Source organism: Pongo abelii, chromosome 16 (genome assembly GCF_028885655.2).
Source record: "Pongo abelii isolate AG06213 chromosome 16, NHGRI_mPonAbe1-v2.0_pri, whole genome shotgun sequence".
NCBI lineage: Eukaryota > Metazoa > Chordata > Mammalia > Primates > Hominidae > Pongo > Pongo abelii.
In genome coordinates, this window is record NC_072001.2 from 76,361,454 (window position 1) to 76,388,707 (window position 27,254).

At 37.8% G+C, this 27,254-nt stretch overlaps 1 protein-coding gene across 19 annotated transcripts in view; it reads left to right on the forward strand.

Moving 5' to 3' along the window:
* NEO1 (neogenin 1) overlaps window positions 1-27,254 on the forward strand; it is a 252,634-nt gene that overhangs the window by 75,076 nt on the left and 150,304 nt on the right. For all 19 annotated transcript variants that reach the window (XM_063716713.1, XM_063716716.1, XM_054531649.2 and 16 more), the window contains 2 exons: window positions 448-601; window positions 11,328-11,464. In XM_063716713.1, coding sequence (XP_063572783.1) covers window positions 448-601; window positions 11,328-11,464 — 291 coding nt within the window. The remainder of the gene's footprint in view (window positions 1-447; window positions 602-11,327; window positions 11,465-27,254) is intronic.

Genomic DNA, 27,254 nt, shown 5'->3' on the forward strand with positions numbered 1-27,254 from the left:
TTTCAACGTGAATGGGATTCATGTCAAGTATCTCTGGATTGATTGACAAGTACGTACCCTGAAGGCAGGAGCAATAAGTTATACATCCTTAAGACCACTAAAGAGCCTAGCACAATGCTTTGCACATAGAATTTATTTGAGAAGTGTTTGCTAATTTGAATGGAAATTTTTGTATCACTTTTGCTTAAAATATTTTGTCATATAAAGCCACACAGACTGAATAAGAACCAGTCATTCCTCAAGATTAAAGCAGTAAAGTGCTTTGTCGTGTGTGTGTGTGGTAATGATGGGGTCTTGCTATATTGCCTATGCTAGTCTCAAACTCCTGGGCTCAAACAGTCCTCCCTCCTTGGCCTCCCAAAGTGTTGGGATTACAGGTGTGAGCCACCATGCCTGGCCTGTTTTGTCCTTTATTTAATTATTATCTTTGTTAATATTTTTTTTTAGATCCTGAGGTGACATCAGACTTGGTGTTTTTGAAACAGCCTTCTCCCTTAGTCAGAGTCATTGGTCAGGATGTAGTGTTGCCATGTGTTGCTTCAGGACTTCCTACTCCAACCATTAAATGGATGAAAAATGAGGAGGTGCTTGACACAGAAAGGTAAGTGTTGTCTGCCTAAAAGCCTTCTTCAGCCTTAGCTTGAGACTTTGTCATATCCCATTTGGGACTATTGACTAATTTAAAAAGATTATCAACTTTATTTAAACACATCATAATGCTCATATGTCATCCTTCAACTATGTTTATATGATATATATGATTAGGATATTTAAAGAAAAAGATACTTTCAAAATATTAAGAGATAATTATTCCCTTTGTTCCTGTTGAAGCCGCAGTGTACTCAGCTTAAGGCTTCAGGATTTTCTTCCCTAAATTGTCGCAAGAGCTTGAGTAGCCGGAGTCTTCTCACTCATTCTCATATGCATTTTTTGATATGCATTTTTTGATAGTAGTTTTTCCATTGCACAATCAGTATGAGAAACTGGGCTGGCCACAGTGGCTCACGCCTGTAATCCCAGCACTTTGGGAGGCTGAGGAGGGCAGATCACAAGGTCAGGAGATCGAGACCATCCTGGCTAACACGGTGAAACCCCGTCTCTACTAAAAATACAAAAAATTAGCTGGGCGTTGTGGCATGTGCCTGTAATCCCAGCTACTCGGGAGGCTGAGGCAGAAGAATCACTTGAACCCAGGAGGCGGAGGTTGCAGTGACCTGAGATCACATCACTGCACTCTAGCCTGGGCGACAGAGCTAGACGCTGTCTCAAAAAAAAAAAAAAAGAAATTGTATTCTTCATCCTGTTGTTTTTGCCTTTTGAAATCCTATCAGAAATCACAAATTCTTCATCTTTCACAAAATACCAACCACCTTACTGTCCTTCCTATCTCCTCTCATTACTTCCTTATGCAGTGGGTGCTTTTCTCAGGTGTATTCTCATAAGAGATGTGGGGTGGTGGTAGGTAGGTATGTTTTTGCTTCCAAAATAATGCTGTCTTGTGCACTGTAGGATGTTTACTGGCATCCCTGCCTTCTACCCATAGGTGGCAGTAGCACTTCCGCATTGTGACAACCAAAAATATCCCTGGATACCGTGAGATGGTCCTTGGGAAGCAAAATTGCCCCCAGTTGAGGACCATTGTTCTACGGCAGTGCTGTTCAATTGAAATATAATGCAAGCCACACATGTAATTTAAAAATGTCTTACAGCCACGTGTTTAAAAAGTAAGAAGTACATATACAGTAATAAATATAATAGTAATATTTTATGTGATGTACCAGTTAATGTGAAATGTAGTTCTACCAAAAGAATAAAGTTTGTGTTTAGTGGGAAACATTTTAACACAGCTTTAGCTTGTACATTTATTTTAAAATTTCAGAAATTCAGTTCTGCAGTCATACAGGCCACATTTCAGGTAGCCACATGTGACTAGTGGCTATTGATTTGGACAGGGCAGATCTAGAGTTTCCCAGTTGCAAAATCAAAAGTGAACAGACAATTTTAATTTCTATAGTTCAGTATCCAAGACGTAGAAACAGGTATCTATCTAGTTATCTGGGTGATCAGCCTTCAGTGATCACTGGGGATGATGGAATACAATCAGATTGTTCCCCACATGCTCCATTAGCAAAACATGGCATCCTCCCCAATATCACCTGATTTCTTTCTCATCATCCATCCACTCACCAACTTCCTGTCTCCACATTTTGCTTCCTCCCTGTCTTTCCACTCCTCTTTCCAGCTAAATATTACATAAGCAAAGAATTTATAAGACTTCATTTTTTTTTTTTTTTTTGGCCAACTGAAACATAGGGAACCTTAAAATAGTGATAAAAATGTGAAGTTCTTACAGTAGAAATTTTAATTGGCTACATGTTAGAACAAAATCTTTATCAGGAGTAGGAAGGCTGAAATATATTATTTTAAAACATATTTTGTCATGAAGGGACATTCTGAAGATATGAAACTTATATATAATGATTTTTTTATGTCAGAAATAAGTGTGAGGCTTTCTGTGATTCTCATTTGTTCAATAATTACTCAACAAATATTTACCAAATGCTGGCTATGTCATGCATGTTCTAGGTGCTGGGAATAGAGTAGTGAACCAAATGGAGTTCTTGATCTTACAGAGCTCATATTCTAGTGGGAAAGAGTCAGATAATAAGTAAAAATAAAAAATGTCAGTTTATGGTAAGTGCTATGAAGAAAATGAAGACAAATTATATCAGGAGTGTCAAGAGAAATAGAGGTAGGATTGCTATTTTATATAATGTGTTAGAGAATTGTTCTTTTAGTAGAATGATCTTCAGACTGGGGTCTGAGTGGGCCAGCGTATGCGCATCATGATAGAAAAGTTTCATATCTTCCTGAAACATCCAGTTTTATTCAAAGATATCCTTGCGAGCAGATGATTTTTAACTAAATCAAATGTGAATATATCATGGTTAATAACGTTGCTCTGAATTTTAAGGATAAAGCAGTAGACTTTAAGATTGAGTTGACTTATTTCTGCCTGTAGTTCTCTAGGCTCCTGAATACTCAGATTAGGTGGCTGAAAAGTCTGAGAAGCACTGCCTTGGTATGTCACTGTCTCAAGAAGCTTCAGAAGAAAATAAGAGCAGGATGGTGTTGGTGGTGTTCACATTGGCCTTTCCAGACTCTAGCACAGTGCTTGGCCCATAAGTGGGGAGAGGAAGTGGTGGCCAGTATATTTAGCTTGAATAACGCAAAGTAATGTTGGAAAATATAAGTGAATGGAACACAGGAGTGCTTTTGGTTGGATGTATGTAATTACTCAAAATATCTTTGTTTTTGCTAGAACCTTAATGAGATGTGTAGATAGGCCTTAGCTAATAAATTATTTAGACCCAAAATTAGAAAGAGGCTTAGAAGTTGAAAGGAAAAAGTGGCTAGAAATTCAGATAGTGTTAGGCTGGATCTAGTAAAAAAAAAAAGATCTTAAATAACTAAACATCCTTCTTTATCACTCATCTTAAGACTTCTTTGAAAGTGAACTTAAAAACATTTCCATGGCTTTTATAAATGTCCAAAAATTGATCTATATATTTAACGTTTGATCAAATTTGTTCAGATTTACAATAATCATAGCTAATGAAAGAGGGGGGTGGAAATGGATCCCATTCACTAAGTAGTTTTATTTTAAAGGGAGAGAATCTGGAAAATATAAATGCTAATGTTGAAGGTGATGGACAGAAAAATGTAATTTAGTAGTCAAATAATGTTATCTTTTAATGGAATGATAGATCTGGACCCCACTGCAAAGGAACAGGTTAAAATGCTTGATATTATTACAACTGACAGTAGTAGAAAAATAAGATTATTTAAAAAACAAATGAAAGACTTCCACTTCTGGGAAAATTGAGTAGGTATATTTTTCCCTATTCCTTTTGCTAAATACACCTAAAAACCCTGGATGTTACATGTGAAACAAACATAAGAAGACTCTGAAAGGTAGAGAGAGAAAGATTGAGATTGAGTGGCTAGGGAGCTTGAGACCCAAGGAACAGCATAATTGTTAGTTCTTTTTTTTTCTTTCTTGAGACAGAGTCTCGCTCTGTTGCCCAGGCTGGAGTGCGGTGGCGTGATCTCGGCTCACTGCAGCCTTCGCCTCCCAGGATCAAATGAGTAGCTGGGATTATAGGCATGTGTCACCACTGCCAGCTAATTTTTGTGTTTTTCATAGAGACGGGGTTTCACCATGTTGGCCAGGCTGGTCTCGAACTCCTGGCCTCAAGTGATCCACCAATCTTGACCTCCCAAAATGCTGTGCGTTACTGCGCCCAGCCAACTTGGTGGTTAGTTCTATGGGCTTAGTTTTTTTCCCCCCAATAAGACCCTGTCAGGAACCTGGGCTGTGTTTTGCCTCATATATCCCAGACTTGGAGCTAAAGAAGCTAGCAAGCTGGAAACCCTACTAGGCACAAACAAAAAAAAGCCTCAACAGAAGGTGCTGTCTAGCCAAAGGGGCAGGAAAAGAACATCTCAGCAAGACAAAAGCTGTTAGACTGTACTTTCTCCTACTGCAGTCAAACACCACAGAAGAAACTGTGGCCACACCCTACCATGCCAGTCAAAGACCATGCCAGGAGCCTAGACTTCCACCCTTCCCAGGTTGTAGTGAGGCATCTCAGCCTCCTTGCTAAGTGGTGTCAAAGTTGGAGTAGGGAGCCAAGACTTTTATCCTAGCCAGGCAGTAATGAGGCCCCTCCCATGTAAGTAGAGAACAAATGGAGAGCCTCGACTTTCACCCCATCCAGCCATAAGAGGCAACCCTTCCTTTCACACTGGGGTGGTATCAAAGGAGGCCCAGTAGAGAGTCAAGGCTTTACCATCATGTAGTGGCAAGGCTCCCTTCATGGTGTCAACACCATGTGACCATGTGGGGGAACAGTAATGAGACAATCCTACCCCTTCTACCCAGAGAGGCATCAGTGGAGTCCTAGTGGGGAGCTGGAACTCCCAACCCTGCTAAGAAGCAATGAGGAAACCCCTCCCCACTTACATGTTAATGGAGGCTGAGTGGGAAACCCGAACTACCCCCACCTGACAGTAACGAGACAGCACCCCCCCGCCACCCACTTTCTCTGCTAGAGTGGTCTTAGAAGAAGAGAGCTAAAACAGAAGGATTAAATAAGATCCAGAATGTCATGACATCATACCTAAAATATCCAGGTTTCAGTTGAATGTAATGCATCATGCCAAGAACCAGGAAAATCTCAACTGAAAGGAGAAAAGACAGTGACAGAGATTTTAGAATTATCTGACAAAGATTGTAAAGCAGTCATCATAGCATCGCTTCAGTGAACAATTATAAACACATTTGAAACGAATGAAAAAATAGAAATCTCAATGAAGAAAGAGGTCTCCTCAATGCAGATTTGAAAAAATTTACCTCTCTTGCATGGTACTGGTACCAAAACAGAGATATAGATCAATGGAACAGAACAGAGCTGTCAGAAATAATGCCACATATCTACAAGTATCTGATCTTTGACAAAGCTGACAAAAACAAGAAATGGGGAAAGGATTCCCTATTTAATAAATGGTGCTGGGAAAACTGGCTAGCCATATGTAGAAAGCTGAAACTGGATCCCTTCCTTACACCTTATACAAAAATCAATTCAAGATGGATTAAAGACTTAAATGTTAGACCTAAAACCATAAAAACCCTAGAAGAAAACCTAGGCATTACCATTCAGGACATAGGCATGGGCAAGGACTTCATGTCTAAAACACCAAAAGCAATGGCAACAAAAGCCACAATTGACAAATGGGATCTAATTAAACTAAAGAGCTTCTGCACAGCAAAGGAAACTACCATCAGAGTGAACAGGCAACCTACAAAATGGGAGAACATTTTCGCAACCTACTCATCTGACAAAGGGCTAATATCCAGAATCTACAATGAACTCCAACAAATTTACAAGAAAAAAACAAACAACCCCATCAAAAAGTGGGCAAAGGACATGAACAGACACTTCTCAAAAGAAGACATTTATGCAGCCAAAAAACACATGAAAAAATGCTCACCATCACTGGCCATCAGAGAAATGCAAATCAAAACCACAATGAGATACCATCTCACACCAGTTAGAATGGCAATCATTAAAAAGTCAGGAAACAACAGGTGCTGGAGAGGATGTGGAGAAATAGGAACACTTTTACACTGTTGGTGGGACTGTAAACTAGTTCAACCCTTGTGGAAGTCAGTGTGGCGATTCCTCAGGGATCTAGAACTAGAAATTCCATTCGACCCAGCCATCCCATTACTGGGTATATACCCAAAGGACTATAAATCATGCTGCTATAAAGACACATGCACACGTACGTTTATTGCCGCATTATTCACAATAGCAAAGACTTGGAACCAACCCAAATGTCCAACAATGATAGACTGGATTAAGAAAATGTGGCACATATACACCATGGAATACTATGCAGCCATAAAAAATGATGAGTTCACGTCCTTTGTAGGGACATGGATGAAACTGGAAATCATCATTCTCAGTAAACTATCGCAAGAACAAAAAACCAAACACCGCATATTCTCACTCATAGGTGGGAATTGAACAATGAGAACACATGGACACAGGAAGGGGAACATCACACTTCGGGGACTGTTGTGGGGTGGGGGGAGGGGGGAGGGATAGCATTGGGAGATATACCTAATGCTAGATGACAAGTTGGTGGGTGCAGCGCACCAGCATGGCACATGTATACATATGTAACTTACCTGCACATTGCGCACATGTACCATAAAACCTAAAGTATAATAATAATAATAATAATAATAATAAAAGAAAAAAAAAAAGAAAAAATTTACCTCTCTTTCAAATAACAACAAATAAAAAACTAAACAGTTTTCTTTTTTGCTTTTCTCTTCATTCTTACCACCCTAAAGAAGTTGTCTTTAACATCTGTTTGCTTCTCCGTTTCTTTATCTGATGTATCTGCAAGATTTTACCTCCTGCATGTCTTTGGAATCCATCCATGAAGGCACCATGTGCCTTATTCTAAGTTACAGTCAGTGCAGTGGCCTCCTAATTGTTCTTCCCACTTGTACTCTGGCCTCATTCCAAATACACCTTCACACTCCTGCCAGAGCAGTCTTTTCAAAGCTCTTATTTTACCACAGCACTCTCAACCCCCTACCCACTTTTAAAAATGTTTAATGGATTTCCGTTGTTCTTAGGTTAAGGACCCAGATTCTTAAAATGGTTTTCAAAGCCTTATGCAATCTGGCTCCATCCTCATCCTCCTCTGTTTTCTTACACTTTGCCACACTGATTTAGATCCCCAAACCACTGTGATCCTTTCTGCCACAATTAATTTGCATGTGCTAGTCTATCTTTCTGAAATATTTTTCCCACCTCATTATTTAGTTAGCTTCTACTCATTCTTCAAATCGCAGCTTAAGGGTTACTTTGTCAGGAAAATCTCTCCTCATCCCTAATTTCCTGGCAGGTTCTTTTGCTATACCATTTTGTAGAGTTATCTTCTATGTCTGTGTTTCCCACTTGAGATGCGTGACAGCACTGATTGTGTTTTTGCTCAGTGCTATATCCCCAGCTGCTACCTGACACATATAGACACACCAATAGATATTTGTTAAATGAATGAGTAAATCTCTCTCCTTACCTTCTTTGTCCAACTTTTTAAGAGTAGTCAATACTTTTTTGCTTTCTTTTTGTCCCCATTGTTACTGCCATAATCTTTTGCTCTTTAATTCTGGACCATTGTAATTATATAATCAAACTTCTGCCTTAGTGTTTTCCCACCCTTTTTTTGTTTCTTCACAAAGTCTGAGCGTGTCATTACTCTGCTCAAAAGCCTTTCCCTGAGACCTGAAACCATAAAAATTCTAGAAGATAACATTGAAAAAACCCTTCTAGACATCGGCTTAGGCAAAGACTTCATGACCCTGAATGCAAAAGCAAACACAAGAAAAACAAAGATAAATAGATGGGACTTAATTAAAAAAGCTTCCGCACAGCAAAAGGAATAATCAGTAGAGTAAACAGACAACCCAGAGAGTGGGAGAAAAGCTTCACAATCTATACATCCAACAAAGGACTAATATCCAGAAGCTACAAGGAACTCAAACAAATCAGTGAGAAAAACAAGCAATCCCATCAAAAAGTGGGCTAAGGACGTGAATAGACAATTCTCCAAAGAAGATATACAAATGGCCAACAAACATGAAAAAATGCTCAACATCATTAATTATGAGGGAAATGCAAATAAAAACCGCAGTGCGAAACCACCTTCCTCCTGCAAGAATGGCCATAATCAAAAAATCAAAAGTAATGTTGATGTGGATGTGGTGAAAAGGGAACACTTTTACACTGCTGGTGGGAATGTAAGCTAGTACAACCACTATGGAAAACTGTGGAGATTCCATAAAGAACTAAAAGTAGATCTATCATTTAATCCAGCAGTCCCATTCCTGTATCTATGAGGAATAGAAGTCATTATACAAAAAAGATAACTTGCGCATGCGTATTTATAGCAGCACAATTTGCAATTGCAAAAATATGGAACCAGCCCAAATGCCCATCAACTGATGAGTGAATAAAGAAATTGTGGTATATATATATATATATATACTACTCAGCAATAAAAAGGAATGAAATAACACCATTCACAGCAACCTGGATTGAATGGGAGACCATTATTCTAAGTGAAATAACTCAGGAATGGAAAACCAAACATCCTATGTTCTCACTTGTAAGTGGGAGCTAAGCTATGAAGATGCAAAGGCATGAGAATGATACAGTGGACTTGGGGACTCGGAGGAAAGGGTGGGAGGGGGGTGAGGGATAAAAGGCTACACGTTGGGTGCAGTGTACACTGTTTGGGTGATGGATGCACTAAAATCTCAGAAATCACCACTAAATAACTTTTTCATGTAACCACACACAACCTGTTCCCTAAAAACCTATTGAAATAATTTTTTTAAAGCCTTTCCGCTTGGTCAAAAAAGAAAAGTTCTCCTTAGCACACCAAGCTTTTCCAGACTGACCACTAGGCTACTCAGGGATACCTTATGCCCAGCAACACTGAATTTACTTGAGTCCATTGGCTGTATATATTTTTTCACATTGGTTTTTTTCTTTGCCTGTGTCTTTGAATTTTGGAGTTCTAAGGACTCGATGGTCTTTTTACTGTGAGCCATGAACTAATTGAATGAATTAATTCTGCCAAGCAAATGGACATTATTTCTCCCAGGCTTTTTTTAAAGGGAGTAAAATCAATCCCTTTAAGAAAGACTGACTGCTATGCTACTGGTACTCACATATGCCAGATATCAGACATACCAAGTATCAACAATATTTTTTAGTATAATTATTAGATATAAATTACTGTATCTCACTTTCAAAATTAACAACTAGTGTTTCAAATTATGTTCATCTCAGCTGGGTATCACATGTATACATTGCTGATTTCTCACTTGATGAACATTAAGTTTTTTGTTTCTGAAACTTAGTAGTAAATTTTATCCAGGTATAAAATGTAGGATTTTAATTTTTATAAATTTTTCTTATTTTGTGAGGCACCAAAGACCTGTCTTATCTCTCCGTTTATTTTATCCCAGTCATTCCTGCTCTATTCCATTATATAATATGTTACTTCTCTGTTTCATCAGGTAAACCTGGGATTTAAGGGTGTAATTAAGACATTTCTGATAGGAAGGTTGCTTGATAAAGGTTAGTCATGACCTTGCAGGGTCGTATTTCTTGGAGAAGTCACCAAATCTGATTCTGGCTTTCAGCTTTCTATGTCCAGAAACTTAATCATGTTTATCAGATTCAGGAAGACTAATTACCTAGAGTTTACAATGTAATGAAATTTAAGCCAGACTAGCACTTTATTTATTTAGAATGAGAATTATAAATGTGGCCAAGACTGTATAGTCATTTCCTCTGATTTTTTTTTTTTAACCCTATAAGGAATTCTTTTTTTTTTTTTTTTTTTTGAGATGGAGTCTTGCTCTGTCACCCACGCTGGAGTGCAATGGCGTGATCTTGGCGTACTGCAACCTCTGCTTCCCGGGTTCAAGCGATTCTCCTGCCTCAGCTTCCGTGTAGCTGGGATTACAGGCATGCGCCACCACGCCTGGCTAATTTTTGTATTTTTAGTAGAGATGGGGTTTCTCCTGTAATCCCAGCACTTTGGGAAGCTGAGGCGGGTGGATCACCTGGGGTCAGGAGTTTGAGGCCAGCCTATAAGGAATTCTATACGAAAAGCCAAATTATAATCAGAACGTTTTTTAATTGATCCATGGACACAGACTAGAAATGTAACAGTATTAAGATTTGGAAGAAAAGTCTAGCCTGTGAAAACCAGTTTAGATGTGGAACTTCAAAATAAAAATATATGATTATATTTATTATTGTGTTTGGTACTATATTTTGAATTTATGTCATCGCTGAAAGTGACTTTTAAAGTGGCAGCTTTAATTAGGTACTTGTCCCTAGAATTAACTGCATCTCTTGCCCTATGTCAGTTACCTTTATATGTCTGATTTGGTTAGTAACTCTCCAAATTAACTAAACTTGTTCACTTTATACAAATTTGATCAGAATATTGATTGTTCTTCAATGTTATAGGATTATTTTAGTTTCTCTTTAAATCAGCTTAAATAACTCTGTAGAGTTGGCCAGTATTCATCAACATCCTGGTTGATAATGGCATGATGGTGACTGATTTGTGCCCAGCTACCACACCCAGGGAGCTGCTCTCTGGCAACCATTCTCTCTTTCTTCCCTTCCTCTTTTCCTCTCTCTCCTAGATAAGCTACCATAGGGAAACTTTCAGTAGGCACTGTGACCCCATGACATACTGTTTTGGATCTAACATTTTGCCCTCTTTATGTTTTCTTTCTGTTATTAATCTCAGTGTGGCATAGCCATGGTGGTATAACTAACTCTCAGATTGATTCCAGACTTCAAAATTACATAATTTGGAAAAAAACTGGCCGGAATAGGGAGACAGGGATGGGCTGAAGGAAGTGAAATTGGTTCCAAGAGTGATACCCCTTTAGGAATAACTAGAAGTATCAGGAATAATTCATTGTAACATTTGATTTGCATTTGTGATATTTATGCATGTAAAATACGAGCAAAGCAAATTGGACTAAATTAAATTCTGGTAATTTTATGTTAGTCTTGGTTCATCTATAGCTATATAAATAATAATACTGTTTAAGTGTTTTCTCTATTTTATGTGGAGAGTTTCTCAGGTATTATTTTCCTAGTACTGAAATGTATCTTTTTTTTTTTTTTTTTTTTTTTTTAACACAGCTCTGAAAGATTGGTATTGCTGGCAGGTGGTAGCCTGGAGATCAGTGATGTTACTGAGGATGATGCTGGGACTTATTTTTGTATAGCTGATAATGGAAATGAGACAATTGAAGCTCAAGCAGAGTTTACAGTACAAGGTATGTAAATATTTACTGTATAATTTAAAAATCCTGTGTACTTTCTGGGTCTGCTAATTTTTAAGAAATATTAACATGGGCGAGGCAATACAGCAAAACAATTGAAAGCATAACTCCTAGACCAGACTGCTTGGGTTTAAATTCTAAATCTTATATTTCCTAGATATATGACTATAGGAAACTTATTTAATTTCTCTAACCTCATTTTCCTCGGCTGTAAAATGGAAATAATAAGAGTATTTTTACCTTATTGGGATTGTTTGAGAGTTAAAAGAGCTAATACTTATAAAACCCCTGGAATAGTGACTAGAATATTGTAAAAGCTCAATGTTAGTTATTGTTGTTATTATTTGTAGTGGTGGTGTTGGTGGTGATGACAGGAAGGGTATGATCTGGGGCATCTGGAAGATTCACTTTTCTTCTCTCAGGATGTTTTCTGATGAAGACGTCTCTGTTCTGTGACCCCGAATTATGTCTCTCCTCTGCGTTGGTGTCCTTTTCTTTTGGGTGAACAGATCATCCAGGAAGGAGTACACTGTGCCTCTCAATATAACTTGGTTTGATGATTTAGTGTTTATTTTCCTCTCTTCATACTTCTGATAATCACTGCAAGGGTAGTTGTTCTTCTTACTCTTCCCTTTTCCCCTTATAGGTTCTTTGATTCAGACGTCAGAAAATAAAGATGGCATGTATACATAGTCTTGTTTTTATCCCCATTTCCTGTGCCATTCCTCCATATGGAAATGTACCCTCAAGTGCTGGCTAGAGGTGACTAAAGTGACCAAAGGTCACTTTTCTACCTCTTCTTCCCACCCCCTCGAAACTCCCAGATTGGTAGCCTTCAACCTAGGAAGACTGCTCCCAGTGCTGTTTCTCCCTAAGAGTTAGGAGTGCTGTTTCACTCCTAGGAATGAAACTCTGACCGGGACTGTTGCCTGAGGAATGCCCCGCAAATTGGAGTAAATCATAGTGGTTCTGAGGTCCCTGGGGTTCTTTGCTCGGGGCCTCAGCCTCCTCTTTTCTTAAGTTCACCATTTAGATACAATTAAGACCTGGCCTTTAGTGCTTTCACAAACATATATATTACCAGAGTGGTTGGTACCCCTGATGCATGTTAGTTTATAGCCAAGCTGAACACCTGAATAATACAATTACTCTGAGATTGGCAACCAAGTGAATAATGTATGCTGTCTCATAGATAATTACTGGAAAAGACTGACCTAGAATTAAAAGTAACCATAAATATATTTAAGGAGATAAGGAAGATATTTGCAGTATGATGCAAAAACAAGAAAATATAAACACAGAACCAAATAGAAATATTAAGAATGAAAAATATACTAAAAATAAAGAATAAAGCAATCTGCATGATAGAGAAAGGTATCCCACTTTTAAATTTTGTTTTATTTTGTTTTTTGAGACAGGGTCTCCCTCTGTTGCCCAGCCTGGAGTGCAGTGGCGCAGTCTCTGCTCACTGCAGCCTCTCCCTCTGTCACCTAGGCTGGAGTGCAGTGACACAATCTCTACTCCCTGCAGCCTCGACCTCCTGGGTTCAAGCGATCGTCCTGCCTCAGCCCCACAAGTAGCTGAGACTACAGGCATGTGCCACCATGCCCAGTTAGTTTTTGTATTTTTGGTAGAGATGGGGTTTCACCATGTTGCCCAGGCTGGTCTCGAACTCCTGGGCTCAAGTGATCCACCCACCTCGGCCTCCCAAAGTGCTGGGATTACAGGCATGAGCCACTGTGCCTAGCCAGAGAAAGGTATAACATTGATGAGCAAACTCATGAATTGGAAGATTACATTGAGGAATTCTCTGAGAATGCAGCATTATATGATAAAGAAAGATAACACATGGAGTAAAATCTAAGAGATATGATAGGTATAGGTAGAAGGACTTCTATCTAGATAAATAGGTGTCTTAGAGGAGAGAAAGGAAGAGGGAAGTATTTGAAGAAATAATTAAGATAAATTTTTCAGAATTAGACTTGTAGAACACCTTAGACTAACAGGACTTATAGACTGTTAAATAGGTGAAAGAAGGAAAAACCCACCTTGAGGCCCATTTACAGTAACATACAATAATATATAATTATATATACAGTAACGTATAATATCAAAGACAAAAAAATTCTAAAAGCTTCCAGTGACAAAGAGCAGATCACCTACAAAAGAAAAATAATTGGATTGTACCTAAGTGTTGATTTGAGAAATCTGGTATCAAGAGGACAATAGTGTAATCTTTTTAAGGTGTTAAAGGATGTTGAATACACACAATTTATATGTATCCAAAATGTGAGGCATAATAAAAATTATCACACGATCTCTGAAGGTTTGCTACACAAAGATACGTTGAAAACACTTTTGGAATAAATACGCAATAAAAGATATATCTGGGAAATACTGCAAGAGCCTTTTAAAACAAAGGGGGAGTTTTAAAACAGCTCCCAGATTCTTTGACTATCCTTCTATACAGTGGTGGGGTTTATGTCCCTTGCTCTTGAATCTGGGCGGGCTTGGAGCTATTTGGATCAATAGAGTATGGCAGAAGTCATATGTGACTTCTGAGGCTTATAAAAAGCTGTGCATTGGTTGTCATACTTGGAGATAATTTTTTTAAAAAGAAAAAGCAGTGCAGATTTTTCCTGGCTCTCTTGATGCTAAGAATGTACAATGGAGAAAGCATAGTCTCTTCAGTAGATGGTCCTGGAAAAACTGGATAGCCACATGTGGGAGAATGAAATCAGACCCTTATCTCATATATGTAAATCACATATACACCATACACAAAAATCAACTCAAAATGGATTAAACACTTAAACATAAGACCTGAACTGTAAAACTACTAAAAGAAAAGAGGGGAAAAGCTTATTGACGCTGGTCTTGGCAAAGGTTTTCTGGAAATGACCCCAGAAAACACAAGCAACGAAAGCAAAAATAGATAAATTGGATTGCATTGAACTGAGACGCTCCTGCCAGTAATGGAAACAATCAACAGTGAAGAGACAACCTATGGAATGGGGGAAAATATTTGCAAACCAATGAAAACAGAAGAAGAAAATGATGACAAGAGCAAAAATTAATGAAATAAAAAAACAAACTTTCAAAACAGAGAATGTCAGCAAAGCCAAAAGTTGGTTCTTTGCAATGCCTAACAATATTGATAAATCCCTGGGAAGACATACATTACTTGACAGAGATCTTTATCTAGACCCGGGGTTGGCAGAGTACAGCTTGTGGGCTGAATCTTCCTGACTGCTTGTTTTTGTACAGCTTGTAAGCTAAAAATAGTTTATATATTTTTAAATAGTTGAAAAATATCAGAAGAATAATATTTTGTGATACATGAAAATTTTATGAGATTTCAAAATTTATTGTTCATGCAGTCTTACTGGCATACTGCCACAGTCATTCATTTATGTATTGCCTATGGCTGCTTTCATGCCACTACACAGGAGTTGAGTAGTTGTGACAGAGACCATATGGCTCACAAAGCCTAAAATATTTACTGTCTGGCTCTTTACAGAAAAAGTTTGCCAATCCCTGATGTAGGTTTTACAAAGAACTCCTACAGATCAGTAAGATAAACAAAGACAGAGAAACCAATAGAAAATGGGCAAAAGACTTGAACATCGACCTGGAAGAAGATGTCTAGCTAGCTATTAATATTTGAAAAAGTGGTTGTCATCATTAGTCTTCAGAGAAATGCAAATAAAAACCATAGTGGGATATCACTGTATTCCACTATAATGGCTAAAATTGCAAAGCTCAACAAATACCAGACATTGGTTAGGATGAAAACCACTGGGGACTCTAATGTACTGTTGACGTGAGTATACACTGACACAATCACTTTAAAATTCTGTTTGGCAGAATCTATTAAAAACCGTACACTGGCTAGGCGCAGTGGCTCATGCCTGTAATCCCAGCACTTTGAGAGGCTGAGGCAGGAGGATCACTTGAGGCCAGGATTTGAAGACCAGCCTGGGCAGCATAGTGAGACCCTATATGTACAAAAAACGAAAAAATTAGCTAGGCATGGTGGCACGCGCCTGTACTTCCAGCTACTCAGGAGACTGAAGCAGGAGGATTGCTTGAGCTAAGGAATTTGAGGTTACAGTGAACTACGATCGTGCCGCTGCATTCCAGTCTGGGTGACAAAGCAAGACCATCTCTAAAAAATAAAAACTTAAAAAAACTCTACACAGAAATACCCTATGATACAGTAGTTGTATTCCTAGGAGTATACTTACCAGAAATGTATAATTATATGCCCCCAAAACCATGCACAATAATGTTCTTACTGGGAATAATTCAAATGTCCATCAAAATACAAATGTAGAGAAGTCTTCCAGTCATACAATGGCAAATTATCAGCAATGAATATTGACAGATCACTGCTACATTCGACAATGTGGATAAATATCACAAACACCCTTGAAGAAGCCAGACACAAAAGAATACCTACTATATATGTAATTACATTGTTATATATAATTCCATTTGTGTAAAGTTCAAAAACAGACAAAACTAATCTATGGTTTTAGAAGTCAGAATAGTGATTACTTTTGGAGAAAAGCAGAATCATTACTGAATGTTACACAGCCCGGCTTCTGGTGTGTTTTATGTTCTGTTTCTTAATCTGGGTGGTAGTTACAAATCAAGCTGTATTGTTCATGTGTGCCACATGAGATCATCTCTTTTTTTACTGTTTACAGATTAGAACTCATAATGTGCAAAAACGTATTTGGAAAATTTTGTTTTGAGCCCTGTCCCATAACTGAAAGCATTTATTTTTCAGATAGGGAAAGCAGATTTTGAGAAATAGTTGGAGAGATATATATAAATACAGTCATACCTGTCTGACTTCTGTTATTTTTTTAAGAAGTTATAGCTATAGGAAATGCCATAGTGAGTGTTAATGTAGAAAAGGTTGTAAGTTCATTTTTCATCTGTTAAATGTTTCAGATTTATTGTCTTATCATTAACTCCTGGAGTTTCTACACATGCAGTGACGTGAATTAGCCCATCGTGTATTTCCTGTCATCTCAGATTGTTGATAACACTTAAAATGGGTCATGAGGGTTTTTTAAAACAGAAACTTTTCCTTTTTCTCTTAAAACAGTTACAACAGTCTGTGATACACATCTCCTCTCCCGTGCCACCAAAAAGAAATTTTTCCATTTGTATTTTTGTGGAACAAATGGATAAATTCTAAATTGGCTACCCCGTTGACATTGTAAATACCTATAACTAATCTACCACTTAAGTTTTAAACCTCGATGTCTTTCCTTAAGCCACAGCCTATGTCACTCTACTTCTTTGACTCTTCTGCTCTACTCTTATCCCTGGCCACATTAAGACATTGATCTCCCTTTTTCTCTCAGTCTTTATGATTTCACTTCCCTTTACTTCATGATCAGTTACAATATTCTGCTGTCATTCATTAGAACTCTTAGTTCTCTTGGCTTCAGGATAAAAAGCAAATTCCTTATGTCGTACATACAGAGTACATCCAGATCCTTCATAATTGGCGTTTTCAGCGTTAACTGGAGAGGCACCACAGAGGAGTGATTGAGAGCAATCTTGCCCCAGTGCGCCTGGAGTCCAGTCTCAGTTCTGTCACTTAGCTTTGTGAACTTGGCCAAGTTAATTAATTTACCTGTGTCTTTGTTTCTTTTATCAGTTGAATGGGTTGTTTTAAGGATTAAACTCTTTTTTTTTTTTTTTTTAGAAGAGCCAGCATAAAGCACTTTTATTCTGATAATAAAATTGGAAACTCATATGTGATGTTGTGGGGAGAGGGGCAACAATTTCTGTCGCCAGTTCACTACACAGGACATCAAAAGAGTGACAAGAGGCTGAAGGAGGGAAAGCCAGGAAACGTTGAGATCAGCAGAGAGAGTCAAGTGGCAGAAAACAGGAGATGTTGAAGCTGCAATGACCAGCATCGTTTGCTTAACATTCAAGGATTTGTCATGATAGCTGGGCTTTCATTGGGTGGTTAAGTCTACAAACAACACCTTTAATTTATACTTTCAATTAAAGTTCTTAAAATTAAGGAAGTGGTAGAGCTTGGAAAGTTATGAGATTACAAAATTTCTGAAAGTCCATTAGAAAAGCCACAGGATGGGGTGGAGGAAATAAGCCAGGCCACCAAGAAGGCTTCAGAGGTCCCTGCTGGCCCAGGGACAGATACCTGTAGCATCCAACATCACAGCGAAAATGATCTGCTTTCAAAAGGCAGAGGATTTCAGGGGAGGGTAGAGTGGAACTGGTGGAGGCAAAGGCTCCCCATCCACACCTCAGTTTTTGGTAGGGCTTTTAATTTAACCCAAGGACATCTTTCAACTTTGAGAATAATTCAGCCCTCAAGAGTGCCTCAGATCTGCTATGGCTTTGCAGCACAGCAGCAAGAATGTTTAGTATACAATAGATTAAAATTTCATCCAAAAAAAATTTAAAATAAAGATTCTTATAACCCCCACCAACACTAAATCCTGTTCTAAAGTTAAACAGTCACTTGTTCTGTTAATACTTGACCATAGACTTACTTAGAAACTACATCGAAAAGACTGAAGCTGAATCATCACCCCAAACTGAAAATGAAATAAACTGAGTACCTTAAGGCTTATGGCATATAGTTTAAGTAAAATGAGAAGAAAGGGGAAGAGGAAATGGATGTGCCAGAAGCAAAGCTGAGTGACAGAACACATTCAGTCAGGGTAGATGTTATACAGGTTGTAGTGGATCTACATATGGAAAAGCTCCATATGGACTCATGTGCATGTGTCTGGAGGCACCAGATCCTTCCGTGGCAGATGTAAGAACAGGAAGCCAAGGGAGGAGGCCATTCTTGCCATCCCAGTCTTAAAAGCTCCATGTTGAAGACAAGAGTGGCATGATGCCCTGGTGCCCAGTGGCACTGAGAGCATAGTCTAGAGATATACTCAGTTTGGCTCTGTGACCCACATTCATCTGGGCAACCCCTACCTCCCACTCCCGGGTCACCTCCTGCTTGCCTAGCACAAACTTAAAGGGCTCATATCTGTCCTTTGAGGAATCAAATTTCTTTCCATCTTAAAGCATCCCGGCTTCCAGAAGGTATCCAGCTCCTGGGGAGATGATCTCCACCTTCGATCCCAGGGCATCGGCGGATGCCGGTGGGCAGGCAGTGTGGACTGAGAGGGACCTGTCAGTGGTTCCCAGGCTCTGCCTCATCCCTGCTGTCCATCATCTGCACATATGGGCACCCCCACATGCCCCGTCCTGCACTAGGAATAAAATTCTTAGCACTTTCTCCCTAAATCTGGAATGGAGATGGAGTCCTCTTTACCAAATTAGTTTTCTGAACATACTGTGCTGTTTGATAGCAATGTTCCCCTGTGTCCCCTTACTTCCAACTACAATTTCCTGATGGACCTTCAAGATTATTTACTTGACCCCTCTGTGAAGCTTTTCTTAACCACCCCCTCATAATTGGTTTCTTAAAATAGTTCTCTTTTTACCAGTAGTATTTCTTACTGATTTGTTTATATGTCCTCTTCAACTCCTACTAGACTGGAGTTCTTATCAACAGGAACTGGTCTTACTCATTTTTAAAAATCATAGTAGGTTATTAACGAATGGAATGAGTGAATGCAACTTTAAATGGAAATTGTTAAATGTGGCACCAGAATGATTTGATGTTTGTGGTTACTTTACTATTCATGTTTTCCTTTGCACTTTGTTTTTCATAGACTTCTAATGTAAAAGAAATGGGATTAAAAGAAAAATCTTCTGAAAGGTTATTCTGGAGGAAAATGAACCATTACCTATACTTATATGATTGAGGTCATAATTGCCACCTTCACATGCATACATGTTTACAAACAATTCATCAGTTTTATTCATTCCCATTTTTGACCTTTTGGTACCTTCCATAAGCCAACATAATATTAAAAAAAATAACTGAAGCCATTAAAGGTGAACTTTCCTCCACATGGCTGCCATCTCTGCTTTAAAAACTCTTACACATTTATTACTGTCATGATTCAAAGCTAAGTGCATTGACGTCTTTAATCCCAGCTCCATGAGATGCTCCACTACTTTGACTTGATACCAGTGTGTTATGCTGTTTCTCTTTTTATTTCTTTGCCCGTTCCTTTTGTTTTGCCTTCACGGGCATCTTTTCTTCCACTTGTTGATTAAACTATTAGTGTTCCGCCGAGTTCTGTTGTCAGCCTGCTACTCTTCACACTCTACCTGCTTCTGGTTTCAGGTATAATTTACATACAGTAATGCCCAGATTCCCAGACCAGACCCCTTGTCAAGCTTCAGACATTTGCAATTGGATGTCCCACAGGTACCTCAGAAATCACATGTCCAAAATTGAACTTAACATTCTTCTCTCAAAATATTTTTCTTCTTTGATTTTCTGTATCTTGTAGTGTCACTGCCTACCTTTTTACCTGTGCTAGAAACATGCAAATCATTCTTGATTATTTCAATCTTGTTAATTTCTTTCCACATTCAGTTCATTAGATTCTCTTTCTCCTTGCTTTCACTCCTTTGATTCAAGTCCAAGTCATCTCTTACCTATGTTACTGCAGTAGTATCCTAACTGATTTCTCTAGTTCTAACCTGGTCTCTCCTCAAATCCATTCTTCACAGAGTGGCAAAAGTGATTAAAATTCTTTCATTAAAAACTTGGAAAAATGATTGCAATGATATAAATGGTACTTACAAATTAATAAGAACAAGATTAATATCTGTTAAAAAAAAGGGGGGAGGTGGAAAACATAGTTTGCTTACAGAAATGAGATGAAAATGGCCAGTTGACCTGAAAAGAGTTCAACCCCACTAATTGTATAAGAAATACAGATTAAAGTAGCCTATTTTTGCCTACTGATTGAATTTTAAAATAATAACCTACTCTTGGCAAAATTATATGGGGATTCTCATACACTGCTGGTAGTGGTACAAATTGATGTAACCTTGGGGGGCAGTTTAGTAATTTTATCAAAAGCTTTAAAACTCACACATTCATTGACCAGCAGTTCCACATCTGATGATTTGTTTTGATGAAACAAGGATGTGTGCAAAGATTTATGCATGGAAGTATGCATGCAATGATGTATATTTAGTGGCAAAAATTATAAACCACTTAAATCCCAAAAATAGTATTAGAATACAATGCTTCCTACAAAAATCATGTTTTAGAAGTTTATTAAATGGCAAGAGAAAATACTTTGGGTATATTAAATGACGAAAAGTAAGATCCCAAAGCAACATGTGAGAAGTATGATTTGTGCCACAAAGTTACGTTGTAAATTGGATCAGATCTTTTGACTTTCTTATAAAAATTAGCCTCACACCAATTAGGAAGAAGCTTTATATATCTTCCTCTTGAGGCCTTCTCCCTGTAATTTTCAGAATACTGGATGTTTACTTATCTTGAAAGGATCATTTTTCTTCTAAGCTCCAAGCAGAGAGAGAACTGGATTCTGAGTCTAATGAGTGCATGATTGTCATTGCTTCTCAAGGTAACTTAATTTCAAGGGCAACCACTAGCTACTTAAAAACACCATGCAGTTCTTTTGCTTGTACTGTCACTTCTACCTAGAATGTTCCTCCTTCCACTCCCTTGCCTGGCTTTCCTCAGAAACCTCTGAAACTCTGACTCCTACCTATTTCTGTCCCTTGTACCCTTCTTCCATTAGCTGTGCATTAATTGTGCACATATATTTTAATACATTATCTGTCTTGTTTTACGTATCACATTTACATTTTCCCCCCAGTTTTTGTATCCAGTTTCTACCCTACTAGACTGAGTTCCTTGAGGACAGGACTGGATCTTGTCAATCTTTAGATCCTTAGCACCTAATGTAGTAGTGCCTGATACTGTGTATTTGACAACAACTGATTGCTTAAGAACATGTTCTCCGTACTTCTGGATAAGATGTCAGACAGTAAATTACAATCCATTCTTTTATAGTATGCTATCTGTATTCAGAATATTTCAGAATTTCACTTTATAAACTTTATATTTTTAAGGCATTACTATGTTAGAAAAGTCTTTACAATTGCTTTATAATCCTTTATTGGGGCCTGAATCATTTTGGATTGGTTTGCAATTCTTCTTAGATTTTTATTGCGTCAGTGGTCATGTTAGCTTTGAGGTAAATTCCACATTTTACAAGCTTGAAATAATTTCCTAATAGTTATGTAAATTTATTCTGAACCACAATAGCCTCATTTCCATGGTAACTAACCACCTTCAGAAGAGAACTTTCAGATATTCTAGAAAAGACCAGAAATATCCATGTGAAATAAAGTGAACTAATGATGTAAAGTTAGAACTCAGATTTATGTGGAATACAGATGCATGATATCTGACCCTGAAAATGTTGCAGATAGAAGAGCCATTCAAAGGCCTGAAGATTCTGCCTGCTTGCTGTTTGTGCATCAGGCAAAATGTAGCCTAAGAAAAACTCAGCTGTATTGTGATTTTTGTTACTAAAATGACCCCAATGAGGAAGCTTTGTGGGACAAATAAGCAAAATTCATGGTGCAGAAATGGATTTGTGGTGCCACTAAGAGGTTAACATTGTGCTTCACAGAAGGAATGTGGTCTCATGAAAGGATACATGGTTTTTGGAAGCATATCCCTGATTTCAAGCCTCTGGCAATGTGATCTTGGGCAAATTAATTTATTTACTTGAACCTCATTCTTCCTATTTGTAAAGTAGGGATAAGAGTCATTCTTTGTGATGGTGTTGTGAAGAAGATCCTTGATACAGTGCCTGGTACATTATAGGCATTCAGTAAATGTACCTCAGCTAATGTCCCCAGGGCTCAGAGAATCTTTCCTTTCTAAGACTTCTTCACTTGATTCTGTTGTCTTTGATTTCTTTTTTGCCTTCTAAAGGATTCTGTTTCCTTCTTAGATTATTTAAATTGACATCTCAGATAACTTTCTGTTTGCTTTTGTTCCATGCCACCAGCCATCCATCAGATGGCACCATGTTTTGTGGTCTTTGAGCCAAGCCAGTCACACCCCATTCCTCATGCCCAGTCTAGCTTCTTAGGCTTTCTCACCTAAGTCTGTGCTTGCTGGGCTCCTGCCTATCTAGGACAGCATGACAAAATACTAGTAAATATTCTTCATTCTTTATTTAAAGAGCATAACAATTGATAATACGAGGACAAAGTCATGTCCCTTCCAGCCCAGAAGTAAGTGAAAAGATTTGACTATCATTGTTGGCATTGCTCTGCTTCTTAGGTTATCTGTCTTGATCTCAGAATTTCAAGCATTCCTTAATAATTAGCCCACTCTGGGTCTCTTATTTATTAATTTTAACTATCTTTTCTTGAATATATATTCTTTTATTGTATATATTCAGCTTTATTTGTGGAATGTCTTTTTTTTTTTTTTTTTTTTTTTTTTTTTTTTTTTTTTTTGAGACAAAGTCTCACTGTGTCGCCCAGGCTGGAGTGCAGTTGCGCGATCTCGGCTCACTGCATCCTCCACCTCCTGGGTTCAAGTGATTCTCCTGCCTCAGCCTCCCGAGTAGCTGGGATTACAGGCACCCGCCATCATGCCCAGCTAATTTTTGTATTTTTGCTAGAGACAGATTTAACTATGTTGGCCAGGCTGTTCTCGAATTCCTGACCTCAAGTGATCCACCCACCCCGGCCTCCCAAAGTGCTGGGATTATAGGCATGAGATTATACTGCGCCCGGCAAATGTTTTTCATGTAGTATTTACTGCCTTATTTTTATTGAATCATATTTCGTCTGCCTTAAAGGGATATCATCAAATCTACCAGCTTTGGTTAAGAGAACCATGACAGGAAGAATCTTAGTAATTTTAATTATATTGTCAGTAAGCTTCTTGTATTAAATATATTGAATCTCTTAAACTTCATTTAAGAAATTCCCATTCTCCTCTTCAATTTTAGTTAGCTTTCCCTTTCTTCATTAAAGAGATGATAGAATTAGGAACAGCAGGAAAAGTGGAGCAGTTTTATAATTTTTTTAAATGCCCCCTTTCTTGCTAAAAATGAAACTAAAGAGCTCCAAAGTGGGCAGTGGAAAGATAATGTCCTAGTGAAAAGAATATCTAAAACAGGTTTCTTCATTTTGTATTTCTTCCCCCCTACCTATTTCTACCCCTAACTGTTAAGGGTGTATTGATGGCACTTTCATATAAACCCAGTTTACACACAGGAATGGGGTCTTACCCCATCAGGTCCCAACAGGAGCATTTTATATCAGGGCAGCACAGTTACCCTCAATTTATCTGAAAGTTACGTGCACTGAATGGTGATTTAAATTCTGAGAATAACTGACAAAAAGCTAAATGAATCTAAATTATTCTACTTTTTCCCAGTCCCTATTGTAATGATAACCAAGATTTCTTTGGTCTTTTTTGGCCAGAGAAATCTCTTAGGTTGAAATTATATCATTGGTTTTCAAAGTTTTTTTTTTTTTTTTTTGGCCAGGGAACTCAAGCAAAATCATAATTGGAAGTGAGATATTTAAAATAGATAAACATGGAACTACTCAGATGGAAGCAGGGCAGGGTAGGAATAGTTGCCACACCCAGACCCTTCATTCCTTGTTTAGATTTTTTTCTTGTTGATGATTTCAAATACAGAGTTTTGTCCAGGGGCCGTAGCTCATGCCTGTAATCTCAGCACTTTTCAAGGCCGAGGCGAGCGGATCACGAGGTCAAGAGATCAAGACCATCCTGGCCAACATAGTGCAACCCCGTCTCTACTAAAAATACAAAAATTAGCTGGGCATGGTGGCAGGTGCCTGTAGTCCCAGCTACTCGAGAGGCTGAGGCAGGAGAATCGCTTGAACCCTGGAGGTGGAGGTTGCAGTGAGCCAAGATTGCGCCATTGCATTCCAGCCTGGCGACAGAGTAAGACTCGGTCTAAAAAAAAAAAAAAACAGGGTTTCAGCAACCATGTTAAAAGTAACAGCAAAGATACTTTTCAAACACTATTTATTCTGTAACTACTGCAAATAGGCAGAAGGCAGAATCCAGTATCACTGGAGATACAATGACATATAGGGCACATTCTCATCTTCAAGGATACAGTAGGTGATACAGAGAAGTAGTTAGACATTTCTATCCCAGGATGATAAAAACTATAAGATTGCGTGTCGACTATGTCTCTGAGACTTATTCTTGTCCAGGTGATTTCAGTGATTCTTGTGCAGAAAGTAGAAGGAAAAAAAAGATAGAATATTTTTAACAGATAAATTTATTCTTTGAATTCTTAACATCACATTAGGAATTAGAAATGATAGTACATCTAAACATTTTTAAAATATTTAAGAAATTTTTAGATTACTACATAATATTTGTACATATTTATGGGATACATGTGATATTTTGATACATGCATTCAGTATTTAATGATAAAAATCAGGATATTTGGGATTTCTATCATCTCAAACATTGATCATTTCCTTTTGTTGGGAACATTTCAAATCTTCTAGTTATTTTGAAATATATAGTATGTTATTGTTAATTATAGTCACCTTATTGTTGCTATCAAACACAGAAACTTCTTTCTTCTATCAACTGTAGGTTTGTACCCATTTACCAACCTTCTTCATCCCCTCTCACCTTGATCTCTTGCCCAGGACACACACCCTTCCTAGCTCCTGGAACCTGTGAAAGATCTAATTCAGTAATGATCACAGACCTAAATAGTTCGTAGTTTCAAAGCAGAATTTACATGGACTGAATTTGACTTGTGAACTTTGAAATCCTGAGAAATAGGTCAGATGGTTGTTCTGTGCCATTTTCAAAACCAAATCATTTCGCAAGATCCTGATGTCTGCCATCCTTTTTAAATCATGTTTTACATAGTATTTTTTTAAAAAAACTATTTTTCAGAAGACAGTGCTTTTCTCCTTTTTAAAAAATCTTAATCATAGTAATTTCCCAATAAGAAAGCAAAGGTGGTAAGGAATACTTTTTCCTAAGGAAAAAATATTTTATAATTGTTTTCAACATTTTTTTGTGTTAGACATTTTTCATAATAAAAAGCTGAAGGAATTTTACAGCAAATACCCACCACCTTCAGTCTTCAGTTGACATTTTACTGTAATGCTGTATCAAATATCTATCATTATATTCATCAATCTAAATTTTTTGTTACATTTCAGAGTAAGTTGCAGACATACCCAGATCCTTAAGCATTCATATCATTAGCTAAGCTTTAATATTTTGTTTGCAGTTTTTTTCTCTTTTGAGGTAAAATTTGTATACAGTGTAATGCACAAATCTTAGATGTGCTGTTTATGTGTTCCAACAAATACGCATTACTATACAACCAAAACCCATATTAAAATATAAAATATTACCACCACTGCAGAAAGTTTTCACATGCCTCTTCTCAGTAAATCCTCTGCTTACTACCCCAGAGGGTCTATTCTTTTGTTTTTTATTCCCCGCTATAAATTAGTTTGTGTGTCCTAAAGCTTTTTATAAAAGTTATCATGTTGTCTGTGTTTGTTTGTTTAAGGCTTCTTTCACAAAGCATAACATATTTGAGGTCCATCCATGTTGCTGCTTGTATTAGAAACCTGTTCTTCTTTGTTGATGAGTAGTATTTCTGAGTAGTGTATGCCAGGCCTTTTCCCAGAGTGGTCATACCAGTTCACATTCCTACGAACAGTGTATGTGAGTTCTGGTTGCTCCACATTCTGACCCACATTTAGTGGTGTCAGTCATTTTAACTTTAGTCATCCTGGTAGGTGTATAGTAGCATTTCTGTATGGTTTTAATATGCATTTTCCTGATGATTAGTGATGTTGAATAACTTTACAATTGCATATTGGCTGTTCTGGCATCTTCCTTTGTGAGGTATTTTCTAAACAGTGTTGATTTCCTGGGTAGATGGTACATGTTATAGACATATTAAGACTAATTCTTAAAGTGTTCTGTCAGGAAACTGTCTACTTATTGATACCTGAAAATAGTGGACAATAAAAAAAATTGATATAATTTCAAGCCTGTTGTACATGTCTTTAGAAATAGTTGATTTTAGCTATTATTTCTTTGTTAGTTTGTTCTCACACTGCTATGAAGGAATACCCAAGACTCGGTAATTTATAAAGGAAAGAGGTTTAATTGACTCACAGTTCTGCAGGGCTAGGGAGGCCTCGGGAAATTTAGAATCATAGTGGAAGGGGAAGCAAACACGTCCTTCTTCACATGGTGGCAGGAAGGAGAAGTGCCAAGCAAACCCTTATAAAACCGTCAGATCTCGTGAGAACTCACTAGCATGAGAACAGCATGGAAGTGACCACCCCCATGATTCAGTTACCTCCCACAGGGTCTCTCCCACAACAAGTGGGGATTATGGGAACTATAAGTCAAGATGAGATTTGGGTAGGGACACAGCCAAACCATGTCGGCTTCTATTTTGATTATTTTGGGATTTGAACATTTTCTCCATGTAACCATTTGAAATTCTCTTGAAGAAGCAAAAGAACAATCTCATGTGCTGTGAAATGTCTGTTATTTACAAATGGATTCTAAATATTTTTGTCTACATAAACTACTGGTTCAGAATATGTGTGCCTATAGTAAATAATTGAATTTGCCTATTGTATTAGTCAGGGTTATCCAAAGAAACAGAGCCAATAGGAAGCGTAAGTTTTCCATATAAATAAATAAATAAATAAATAAATAAATAAATAAATACATGTATGTGTGGTGTTATGAAATATGTATACATATATTGGTTTTCATCCCCAGTTCCTGGCGCATATCTCCCATAGC